The sequence below is a fragment of the Caretta caretta genome, chromosome 10 (assembly GCF_965140235.1).
Source record: "Caretta caretta isolate rCarCar2 chromosome 10, rCarCar1.hap1, whole genome shotgun sequence".
NCBI classification, from domain to species: domain Eukaryota; kingdom Metazoa; phylum Chordata; order Testudines; family Cheloniidae; genus Caretta; species Caretta caretta.
The window spans coordinates 60108759-60121969 of NC_134215.1; the positions used below are offsets into that span (position 1 = coordinate 60108759).

General features: G+C 47.6%; 1 protein-coding gene across 2 annotated transcripts in view; it reads left to right on the forward strand.

Annotated features, from left to right (window-relative positions):
* Positions 1-13211, forward strand: part of NEDD4 (NEDD4 E3 ubiquitin protein ligase) — a 127697-nt gene that overhangs the window by 85604 nt on the left and 28882 nt on the right. For both annotated transcript variants that reach the window (XM_048866771.2, XM_048866766.2), the window contains one exon: positions 766-816. In XM_048866771.2, the coding sequence (XP_048722728.1) occupies positions 766-816 (51 nt within the window). The remainder of the gene's footprint in view (positions 1-765; positions 817-13211) is intronic.

Below are 13211 nucleotides of genomic sequence, written 5' to 3' on the forward strand. Positions count from 1 at the left end.
AGTCTCTGAGCTTATGCAAACTGATCTTTTTCCCCCCAGAGGTCAGATTTGGGTGGATTTTCATGGGATGGCAAAAGGCACATCTCTGCAAGTGGATGGGCTTAGTGTCAAATTTCAAATCCTTGGTCCAAAGCTGTTCAAAGAAAAGGTCACCAGAACTTAACATGGGTAAAACATATTTTCCCCATGTTAAGTTCTGGTGACCTTTTCTTTGGACCAAGGATTTGAAATTTGACACTAACCTCATTCTCAGAAATAGCTGAATGGAAAATTTCAGCAAAAACCAATCAATTTATGCCTGTGGCAGACACCTGGCATATAAGCTTTCAGCCCATGTGGTTAAAATTTGCCAGTTATAAGGAACTGAAAACAGGGTCTTGTAATTGCCAGTATCAGGCAACCTTAATATGCTGTGCTATCGGCCCCATCTATAATTGTTTCAAGTGGTGTTGTCTATACTAAGAGCCCATCCGTTTTTACTGATTGAGGGGGTGAGCAGGGAACTGGCTTGACTTCCAAGAGTCCTTTAAATCAGTACTTCCATTAGGTATGATAAAAGATGTCAGGCTTGAGGGAGGATATTGGAAGAGATGGTAGTAAACATTTGTATCTGAGTTTTATACAATTTACATTACCTAGGATAACTTCAAATTCTTAGAATTCATTGCAGTATTAGGGCTTTCCATGAGCTAGAGACAATATCTTATGGGTTTATCGCTTCATAACATTTTTCATGATTTAAAACTTTTCCTTTTTTTTCCCCAGACAAGAGATGACTTCCTAGGTCAAGTGGATGTTCCTCTTCATCAATTACCGGTTTGTATTTAAGATGACCTAAAGCAATCCTGTTGGCATACACAATTATATATTATTCATTGGGACAAATGTATAGTATCAATATACTTTATTAAATTCTGCCTTTTCTAATCTTTTGGCACAGATCTACCTCAGAACTAAAATAATGCAACCTAAACAATGTTATGCTTGGGTATGGGCTTCTACTAATAAATATGAGTTCTCTTACTCTTTATTCCTGAAGAAACTAAGGTTTGATGTTCACACCCTAAAGCAGGGGTCAGCAGCCTTTTAGAAGTGGTGTGCTGAGTCTTCATTTATTCACTTTGAGGTTTCGCGTGCCATTAATACATTTTAATGTTTTTTAGAAGGTCTCTCTCTATAAGTCTATATATTATATAACTAAACTATTGTCGTATGTAAAGTAAACAAGGTTTTCAAAATATTCAAGAAGCTTCATTTAAAATTAAATTAAAATGCTGATCTTATGCCGCCGGCCCGCTCAGACCACTGCCAGCCTGGGGTTCTGTTCACCTAGGCTGGCAGTAGGCTGAGCAGGGCCTGCAGCCGGGACCCCGGCTGGCAAGGGGCTGGCAGCCAGAACCCCAGACCGGCAGCAGGCTGTGGGGCTGGCAGCCAGGATCCCACACCGGCAGTGGGCTGAGCGGCTCAGCCTGCTGCCACTCAGCCCGCTGCCAGTCTGGGGTTCCGTCCGCCGGCTCCTGCCAGCCAGGGTCCCAGCTGCCGGCCCTGCTCAGCCCACTGCTGGTCTGGGATCCCGGCCCTGCCCACATAGAGTGGGTACCTACTTTCTCCCTGGTTCTAGCCCATTCTCTTTCTCTTTCTGCACTGAGCTGAGGGTGGGAGTGCACTGAGCACAGGGCTGGGGGTGAAGGAGCAGGTTGGGGTGTAGGGTCTGGCCAGGAGCTAGAATGAGGGAAGGGGCTCGGTTGGGACAGGAGGTTTGGGTGTGGAGTGCTTACATGGGCAGCTCCCATTTGGTGCGTGGGGTGCAGGAGGAATGTGGGGGGTGGGTACAGGAGCTCCCATTTGGTGCTGGGGGGGTGCAGGAGTCAGGGCATGGGGGGGCTGGGTATGTGTGGGGGGTGCCGGAGTCAGGGTAGAAAGCTTGGGGGGGGTGCTGGAGTCAGGGCATGGGGTGTGGGGGGGTGCTGGAGTCAGGGCAGAGGGGTGTGGGCTAGGGTTGTGGGGGTGCTCCCAGTTCCCTGCCCAGAGCAGCTCACGGCAGGGGGCTGGAGGGGATATGCCCTGATTTCCCCCTCCCCGCCTTCCCCAAGCCCCCCCGCCCCACCTCTTCTCCGCCTCCTCCCTGGAGCAGCCAGCACGCTGTGGCTCCGCTTCTCCCCTCCCTCACAAGGGCCATCAGCTGATTGGTGGCTGGAAGGGAGAGGAGGAGGGGCAGGAACCCAGCATGGTAGGGGAGGGGCAGCAGCTAGCAGGACGAAGCTTCTTCACCTTGCCCCAGTGTGGGGGCGGAGAAGAGCGAGCCGGGGCAGGCAGGATTTTTAATGGCACGCTGCTGCCTGCCAGGGTCCCGGCCTGGGTTCGGCATCGGGCTGAGTGGGGCCGGTGGCTGGGACCCAGCAGGCAGCAGCGTGCCGTCTTTGGCACGCGTGCCATAGGTTGCCGACCCCTGCCCTAAAGATTAGACTGACTCTTGTTGTTTTCTTATTTCTCATTCTAGCTTCCTGTAAGGTACAGAGGAGATTTAGAGGGCTTTCTTTTTGGTTACTCTTAATTTTAAACATCTTTATTTTTAAATATCCTTTTTTGCTGAAAACAGACAGAAAACTGGCACAGTAAGAAATACAATTGAAGTAATCTAGCTGTGTACATTTTTTTTATTTTTCAGTTTTCATCCATTTGCAAAACCATTCAGCTTTAAGGAAACTTATGCAGCAAAACTGGGGATGGGAGGAAAATAAATTCAGATGAATGTTTCCACTTGCATATAGTGCCTTCATCCAAAGATCAGAAAACTTCACAAATTGCTAAAGAAATCTTGAAGCAGCCTTTTTAAAGTGGGAAAACTAAGACAGAGAACCCAGCCAAGAGCAGTTGTTCTCCTTCCTCTCTTGACGAGCTGTGCTGAACTTCCCAGAGTGGGAAGGCCTTAGTAGAGGTCTAGGCTTCACAGTAATCCCAGCCACATGGGATGGGGCAGGAAGTACAATGTTTGATGTGGTGCTGTCTCAAGGGGAGACGTTCCCATCAAGCGGGAACTGAGGAGGCAACAGCATTTCCCACAGTTCTCTGGATACAAGTGAAATCAGACTTTTTTTTTTTCCCCTTCCAGTTTGGACTCTGTGTGTTCTTCTTCGCTGATTCGCTGTTAGTTTTGACCTTTTCTCACCTATCTTCCTCTGTAACTCTGTATGTTCTCCATTCTCAGACTTTCCTTTCCTATTCTTCAATGTCACATGTACTTCCTTTTCCTACTCCTTTGCTCACTCACATAACAGGTTTTTTAAAATAAAAGACTGGAATTAACATTTGCCAGCAGTCATTCTGACTGTGTAATTGACTTATCCCTTTCTTTCACTCATTTGATAAGCTTTAGGTCAGACTGTCTTATACAAACACATAACACCAAAATACAAGGAGACACCAACATTAACTGAGGCCATTGGGTGCTACCTAAAGACCATAAATAATCCACACTGCAAATTGATCAGAGTCAGCAGTAGAATCCTAGACCACCTACACCTGCATAGTCAAGGATTTGTTATATTTATGGAAATGCAAATATGAGAAACAATGGTGCTACCTTTTTTACTTTTTTTAAAGTAAGGCAAAATACAATGAGGACTACAAAATGCTGCAGGCCCTTGAGGCTTTGCAGGTTCAAGGTAAGAGATGGGGAATCTCCAACTCCCAATTTACTCAAACAAAGAAAAGGTTGACAGGTTAAATTGGGTTTCACATAGGCAAGAAACATTTTAAAATGCATAAACCTAGCCTTTACTTAATCTTTCTTCTGCTCCTTTTCCCTCTTCATTCCTAGTCCCTTCTTCCTCATGATTTTCCCTCTTTCCTATCCCCACTTGTGTTCCAGTTGCACTGAAAATATTATTATTTCACTGAACCACTTTTTGGAAAATATGCTCAGCAACCACGTGTTGACTTATCCACAATGACCAGCTAAAAGCATGTTTACGGTTCTAAAGCCCTCCTTCTAGACCAGATCAAGATCTAGTTCTTCAAATGTTACCTATGAATAAAAGGAATGTGTTCCATATAGCAAATATAACAATGCATTCCTGTTCACCGTGAAGGTAAAAAGAATTCTCAAATTTTGTGCCCTTAAACGCTTTATCCTGTTCCCCCCGCCCCCATCTATAAAATGGAAATACCACAACCATGGGAGGTGAGAATTAACTGACTCTAAAATTCTTTAGACCAGTAGCTGCATGGTCTTAGCTCTAAATTTGAGGAGTATATTGGAATACTGGGCACATAACTGATTTATTGCTGATGTCAATAGTACTAAACTACCCTCAAAAGAATACTATGATGAATACATGGGAATACCATGTTATCCCATGTATTCTCGGGATAACAAGAATTATGCACAAGCCTGTGTCTCAAGTTCCAGTTAGAAAGAAGACACTTTGCTACTGGAAAAACTGAGTTTAGAGTACTAGATACAATGCTGTATAGGACATGGTGGCCTTTGTTTTTGAGAGCTGCTAACCAGCTCCTCTAGTGAAGAATGAATAGACAAAAGGAAGAATGCACAATGGAATTTATTATAACAGAGCACTGTATAATATGATCATCCTTACCAATGGAGAACTTAATGTTCTAGGGTTATGTCTTCAGTGAGTGTAAATCCAGTTTCAGAGTAGCAGCCGTGTTAGTCTATATCCGCAAAAAGAAAAGGAGTACCTGTGGCACTGTAGAGACTAACAAATTTATTTGAGCATAAGCTTTCGTGAGCTACAGCTCAAAGCTTATGCTCAAATAAATGTGTTAGTCTCTAAGGTGCCACAAGTACTCCTTTTCTTTTTGTAAATCCAGTGTAGCTGCAATGACTTCAGTGGAGCTATGCTGATTTAGGATGAAGTAATAGTAATAGAATTGAGGATCTGGCCCTCAAATCACTTAAAGATGCATAGACTTAACTCCGATTCACTTTTATGCGAGTTATACAAATGCACTCAGAATAGGCCCCATTGACTTCTACAGCTGCTGATTTGTACATTAAAAAGTAGGGCTGTTGATTAATCGCAGTTAACTCATGTGATTAACTCAAAATTGATCATTATTAAAAAAATTACCATGATTAATCGCAGTTTAAATCATACTGTTAAACAATAGAATACCAATTGAAATTTATTAAATACTTTGGATGTTTTCCCACTTTTTCATATAGTATTGTGTTGTAATTGAAATCAAACTGTACATTGTGTATTACAAATATTTGCACTGTAAAAATGATAAACAAAAGAAATAGTATTTTTCAGTTCAACTCATTCAAGTATTGTAGTGCAATCTTTGTCGTGAAAGTGCAACTTACAAATGTAGATTTTGTTTTTGTATGAGAATTGTATGTTCCCTGGTCTATTTTACCTGCATTCTGCCACATATTTCTTGTGATAGCAGTCTCGAATGATGACCCAGCACATGTTCATTTTAAGAACACTTTCACTACAGATTTGACAGAACACAAAGAAGGTACCAGTGAGATTTCTAAAGATAGCACTCAACCCAAGGCTTAAGAATCTGAAGTGCCTTCCAAAATCTTAGAGGGACGAGGTGTAGAGCATACTTTCAGAAGTCTTAAAAGAGCAACACTCTGATGCTGAAACTACAGAACCCCAACCACCAAAAAAAAAAAATCAGCCTTCCACTTGGCATTTGACTCAGATAATGAAAATGAACATGCATTGGTCCACACTGCTTTGGATTGTTATCAACCAGAACCCATCATCAGCATGGGTGCATGTCCTCTGGAATGGTGGTTGAAGCATGAAGGAACATATGAATCTTTAATGCATCTGGCACATAAATATGTTGTGACTCCAGCTACAACACTGCCATGAGAACACCTGTTCTCACTTTTAGGTGACATTGTAAACAAGAAGTGGGCAGCGTTATCTTCCTCAAATGTAAACAAACTTGTTTGTCCAAGCAATTGGCTGAACAAGAGGTAGGACTGAGTGGACTTGCAGGCTCTAAAATTTTACATTGTTTTATTTTTGAATGCAGTTTTTTGTACATAATTCTACATTTGTAAATTCAACTTTCATGATAAAGATTGTACTACAGTACTTACATTAGGTGAATTGAAAAATACTATTCTTCTTTGAGTGCTTGCTCATATCGATTCCAATTAGGTGTGTGCGTGCCACATGCATGATCATCGGAAGATTTTTACCCTAGCAACACTTGGTGGGTTGGCTGAGGCGTCCCCTGGAGTGGCGCCGCCATGGCGCCGGATATATGCCCCAGCTGACCTAGCACCCCCTCAGTTCCTTCTTACTGCCCATGACTGTCTTTGGAACTGTGAAGCGCAGCATAGCTGATCTCCACTCTCCCTAGCATTCGCTTTAGTACGTGTTCATAGTTTGTGATTAGTTGTTAGTAGTTACTTAGTATGGTTAGATTTAGTTTAGTTAGTGGGGGGGAAACGGGGTCTTCTCCTCTCTCCCCTGTCCCGGTACTGGGGCCCATGCCTGGGTCTCTGGGCTTCAAACCCTGCTCGGCTTGCCTGAAGCCGATGCCAACAGGAGACCCTCACGACTCTTGCCTAAAGTCTCTGGGGGAATCCCACCAAATGGACAGGTGCCACATTTGCAAAACCTTCAAGCTGAGGACCAAAAAGGAGCAGGACTTTAGACTGAAGCAGCTCCTTATGTAGGCAGCACTTAGCCCGGTCCCTTCCTCTAGGCACCAGGACTCGGCATAGTCTTCAGTGCGGAGTGCCCCTGCGGCACCGACTGGTCCAGCACCGCGTTCAGACTCTGCTAAAGACTCATGGCACCAGGTCTCCCCGGCACCTCCACCACTACGGCACCGGTCCCTATCTCCGGGCCAGAAGAAGCAGCAGCCCAAGCAGGTGCCAACTGCTTCTTTTTTGTCGGTTCGACACCAACAAAAATGGACACCGCAGTTGGAGCCGCATCCATTGCCGGAGCGCCCAGGACAAGTAACGGCTCCTGCACCGTCGACTCCAGCACCCCAAGGGCCGTCGAGTCTGGTGCATGTAAGCTCCGTAGTGCACACCACGGTTGAGCTGAGACTGCTCTCCACACCAGAGACCTTTTCAACAGTGAGGGACTTGATCATGCTCACAGAGCCGACTTCTCTGCAGCCGGCGGCACCTCGGGTACGGACGGTGACGTGAAGGGAAAACAATCCCTGATACGACTGCCGTTGCCAAGTGAAGCAAAATGGCACTGGTGCTGGGACCAAGATTGTGATGGTATGCCCAGGGGGTCCAAAAAGACCACTGTGGAGGTCCTTGGCCCAGGTCCTGGCCTTTGTCCAGTTCGCAGAGATCCGAATCGCAGTACGGCCGGTACCGATCGGACTCCTGGCACTGCTCCAGGTACCAGTCAGAGCGGCACTTGACCCAGAGCCGTTCCCAGCACCTATGTCGCAGGAGGTCACCATCGAGAGCCAGATCAGGCTCCTGGTACCGATACAACCGCAGGCACCGATCGACGTCTCGGTACCGTTCTGCATCACAGCACCGGAGAACTCTGCACCGACACATACGGCACTGCCTTGGCTGTCTCTTTCCACCTCTACGTTGTCATGCCCACAAGGTGGCGACCAGGACCAGGGCGAGGACGGTGCAGGCCAGTGGCTGAACGAAGGCCAGGACTCGGGCCAAGGACCTCCACAGTGGTCTTTTTGGACCCCTTGGGCATACCATCAGGTCCAAGGGGTTCCTTCGGGGGCTTCCCGTTCTGCTCCTTCAGAGCCCCGAGTACCAGAGGACACTGTGTCCCAAGGACCTCCACAGTGGTCTTTTTGGACCCCTTGGGCATACCATCAGGTCCAAGGGGTTCCTTCGGGGCTTCCCGTTCTGCCCCTTCAGAGCCCCAAGTACCAGAGGACACTGTGTCTCATGCCCACCCCTGGGGGGTTCTGAGATGACTGCTCCAGCACCAATACAGGCCCACACTCCTAGCGTGGTGGACCTTGGGCAACAAGATCCTCCACAAGAGGACCTCACGCAGGATCCCTTAGTCCTGGGGGTATCTTCCTTGTCCTCACCTGATGAGGCAGTGGCGGGGACTACAGTTTCGGGCACTCCTCCTATGGACCTTCGCGCCCACCAGGAACTGCTCCGCAGGGTGGCACACAATATGAACCTCCAGATAGAGGAGGTGGTGGAGGTAGAGGACCCTGTGGTTGACATTCTGTCGGCAGAGGCACCGTCCAGAGTGGCCCTCCCCGTCATACGGAATATACAGGCCAATGCCAAGACAATCTGGCAGTCGCCAGCCTCTATTCCACGTATGGCCAAGGGGGTGGAAAGGAAGTACTTTGTCCCCTCAGAGGAATACGAGTACCTCTACACACACACCCCAACCATGCACCCTTGTCGTGGCTTCGGTCAATGAGAAGGAACGGCACGATCAGCAGGCCCCAGCGCCTAAATCAAAGGACGCTAGATGACTAGACTTGTTTGGGCACAAGGTGTACTCAGACGGAGGCTTGCAGCTCAGGGTGGCCAACAAGCCTCTCTGGACGAGGCGGACTCAGCAGCTAAGACCCTGGCCTCGGGCATAGCCATGCGCCGCATCTCGTGGCTGCAGGTCTCTAGCTTACCACCAAAGTTCCAGCAGACCCTCCAGGACCTGCACTTTGATGGCAAGGGCCTGTTCTCCGAAAAGACGGACTCAAGGCTGCAGAGTCTGAAGGACTCGAGAATTATCTTGCACTCTCTGGGAATGCGTACCCCAGTAACACAGAGAAGGCCCTTCAGACCGCAGCCTCAGAGATCCTACCCTCCCCCTCGGCCAAGACAGGACTTCTTTAGAAGACGCAGCCAAGGAGGTAAAAGAAAACAAATAGAGCACCAAGCCAACCAAGTCCAGGGCCCTTCCAAGCCATCAGCAGAACTTTTGAAGGTGCACCCGAGGATGGAGCACCAGTCTCCATTCAGGATCCTTCCCCACCTTTCCAAAATAGTCTCTCCCATTTTCTCCTTGTGTGGTCTCACATAACATCAGACGGTTGGGTCCTACACACGGTGGAAAGGGGATACTCCGTCCAATTTGCTTTTTCCCCCCCCTCCCCCCCTCCTTCCCCGTCCCTCTTCAGGGACCCTTCTCACGAGCACCTCCTTCTACAGAAGGTCCAATCACTTCTGGCTGTGGGAGCGATAGAGGAGGTTCCAAGAGAGTCAAGGAGCAGGGGTTTTTACTCCCATTACTACTTAATCCCCAAGGCCAATGGCGGGCTTCAGCCTATCTTGGACCTAGGTGGACTCAACAAATTCATGGTAAAGTTGAGGTTCCGCATGGTCTCACTAGGGACCATTATTCCTTCCCTAGATCCTGGAGACTGGTACTCCGCCCTCGACATGAAGGGTGCATACTTCCACGTTGCATTCTACCCAGCGCACAGACGTTTCCTTCGCTTTGTGGTCAATCAACAGCACTTTCAATTCACCGTCCTTCCTTTCAGCCTGTCTATGGCCCCCCAGGGTGTTTACCAAGTGCATGGCTGTTTTGGCTGCCTCCCTTCGTCGACAACAGATCCAAGTGTTCCCATATCTCGACAACTGGCTTATTTGGGGTCGCTCTAGGGATCAGGTGCAGTCTCATGTTCAGCTCACCATGAACATGTTCGATCGACTGGGCCTCCTGCTCAGTGTTGTGAAATGCACTCTGGTACCAACCCAGAGGATAGAATTCATAAGAGCAGTCTTAGACTCAGGCCTAGCCCGGGCACTTCTGCCAGAAGCACGCTTCCAATTCCTGACGAACATCGTCCACAGCCTGCAAAGCTTCCCGACCTTGACCGTGAAAACATGCCTATGCCTCCTGGGACACATGGCCTCTTGCACGTATGTGACCAGCACGCCAGGCTGTGACTATGTCCACTCCAAGCCTGGCTATCAACAGTGTACACCGCCCAGGTCGGGACAGCTTGAGCATGGTCAGGGATATTAGCCTTTCTAGGCTGGTGGCTGGACCCCAAATCAGTGTGCGAAGGGGTGTCATTTTACACCCCGCAGCCCTCCATGTCCCTAGTCACGGATGCGTCGTCCCTGGGATGGGGAGCCCACCTCGGGAACCTCGGTACACACAGGCTATGGTCGGCAGGAGAGTTATCCCTTCACGTCAATGTATGGGAACTCGGAGCAGTGTGCCTGGTGTGTCAAGCATTCCGAGAGCGCATTCCAGGCCATTGTGTGGCAGTCCTCACAGACAACACAACAGCCATGTTTTACATCAACAAGCAAGGGGGAGCCCGGTCATCCCCCCCCTCTGTCAAGAGGCCACTCATCTGTGGGAATTCTGCATAGCCCACTTGATCCATCTGGTGGCAGCGTCTCTCCCGGGAGTCCAAAACACCTTAGATAACCACCTCACCAGATCATTCCAGGCTCACGAGTGGTCAGTTCACCTGGACGTCATCCACTCCTGTCTTCCTGAAGTGGGGCTTTCCCCTGATAGATCTATTCACCTCTCGTGAGAATCGGAAATGCCAGGTGTTCTGCTCTCTCCAAGAATGCTCTCCAGGTTCCCTGTCGGACGCTTTCCTAATACAGTGGAAGGATCACCTGTGCTACGCCTTTCCTCCATTCCCGCTAGTCCACAGGGTCCTGCTCAAGCTGCACAGGGACAGAGCCCGTCTGATTTTAGTCGCCCTGGCGTGGCCCAGACAGCACTGGTATACCACTCTCCTAGAGCTATCGGTGGACACTCCAATTCCACTCCCGCTGTGGCCAGACCTGATCACTCAGGACCACGGACGAGACTGTTATCCCGACCTGCAGTCCCTCCACCTTACAGCATGGATTCTGCATGGCTAACTCAATCTGAGCTGCGGTGCTCTCGCTTGGTTCAGAAGGTCCTTTTGGGTAGCAGGAAGCCCTCTACCAGGTCCACGTATTTAGCCAAGTGGAAGCGTTTTTCCTGCTGGTGCCCTCACTCATACGTCCCTCCTACAGGTGTCAGTACCTATCATCTTGGACTACCTCCTGTCCTTAAAATAGCAGGGCTTGGCAATATCATCCATCAGAGTGTACCTGGCAGCTATTTCGGCTTTCCACCTGGGCGAAAATGGGCGTTCAGTCTTCTCCAATCCCATGGTCAGCAGATTTCTCAAGGGGTTGGAGCGCCTGTTCCCACGTATTCAGCAACTGGTCCCTAAGTGGGATTTTAACCTGGTCCTCTCCAAACTCGTGGGTGCCCCATTCGAGCCGATGGCCACCTGCTCACTCCTGTACCTTTCATGGAAGACTGCCTTCCTCGTAGCTATCACCTCGGCGAGGCATGTGTCCTGAGCTCAGAGCACTCACATCGGAACCATTGTATACTGTGTTCTTCAAGGACAAGGTACAGCTGCAACCCCACCCAGCCTTCCTCCCTAAGGTGGTGTCCGCCTTCCATCACAACCAGGATATCTTCCTCCCTGTCTTCTGCCCGAAGCTGCACGCCTTTTGACGGGAACAACAGCTGCACTCCCTGGACATTCGCAGGGCCCTCGCCTTCTACGTCAAGCAAACAAAACCTTTCAGGAAAACATTGCAGCTGTTTGTTGCTGTGGCAGATTGGATGAAGGGCCTTCCTGTCTGCTCCCAGCACATCTCGTCCTGGATCACATCATGCATCCATGTGTGCTATGACTTGGCTGGTGTCCCAACTATGCACCTTACCACCCACTCCACACTGGCTCAGAGTTCATCCTCTTGCTTTCCTGGCAGACGTACCCATACAGGAATCTGTAGGGCAGCGACTTGGTCATCAGTGCGTACCTTCACTACCCACTATGCGATAATTCAGCAGTCCAGGGGTGATGTTGCATTTGGTTCAGCAGTCCTTCACTCTGTGACATCTCACTCCGACCCCACCGCCTTGGTAAGGCTTGGGAGTCACCTAATTGGAATTGATATGAGCAAGCACTCGAAGAAGAAAAGACGGTTACTCACCTTTGTAACGGTTGTTCTTCGAGATGTGGTGCTCATATCCATTCCAAACCTGCCCTCCTTCCCCTCTGTCAGAGTAGCTGGCAAGAAAGAACTGAGGGGGTGCTGGGTCGGATGGGGCATATAGCCGGCGCCATGAAGGCGCCACTCCAGGGGGTGCCTCAGCCGACCCACCTAGTGTTGCTAGGGTAAAAATCTTCCGACGATCATGCACGCGGCTCGCACACACCTATTTGGAATGGGTATGAGCAACACATCTCAAAGAACAACAGTTACAAAGGTGAGTAACCGTCTTTTCTTTTTTTATACAGTGCAAATACTTGTAATCAAAAATAAATATAAAATGAGCACTGTACACTTCGTATTCTGTGTTATTGAAATCCATATGTTTTTAAATGTAGAAAACATCCAAAAATATTTAAATAAATGGTATTGTATTGTTTAACAGTGTGATTAATTTACTTTTTATATCACTTGACAGCCCTTATAAAAAGTGATGGTAGAATGCTTCTTACTTTCAGAGACTGTTAATGAGTATTTTTTTAATACTGTATCATTTCTTTAACAGAAGTAATGAGCTTTTCAGGGCGATAGGTATGGATATTCTGAAAAGACAATAACATGGTAGCTTTTCCTACTTACTGCATTAGAAAAGCCCTCTGGTCTTATTATTGCAACAAATAGTTGCAACTTCTTATTTTATTCATCTGACACATTCCTCTTACCAGCGAAATGAATTTCTTTTGCTCTGTTAACGTCTTTAAAAGCTGAAAATCATTTCCATATGCAGCAGAATAGAGTTGTCTGTTATACTGTTACATTATCTTCATATTGATAATAGTCTGCCATCATTTGTTGTTAAGCTTGAGAAAAAACTTCACTTTCAAAAATATGCTTATAAATATACATAAAATTAAACTTTCATATATGTAGTTTGCCTTTTAGACTGTTATTGATTATGCAATTATCTAGTTTGCATATGCAGTTTAGCTATCCTTTTATGCAAATTTAACCCATTGTGGAGTGTGACATAAACAATTTGTTTATAATCCCATTTTATGTTAGACAGGGGCTGTCCTTTTGTTCTGTTTGTACAGCAGCTAGCCCAATGGGGTTCTGGTCCATGATAGGGGCTCGTAGGCGCTACAGTAAATATAATTAATATCATTGAAAGCGATACTTTGTTTAATCCTTGATGTTCTTTCCCATGTTAAGTTATTTTCAGCTAACTTACTTTTTGCATTTCTGAGTTTGGACATGGAAAATGGTACCCCACAAC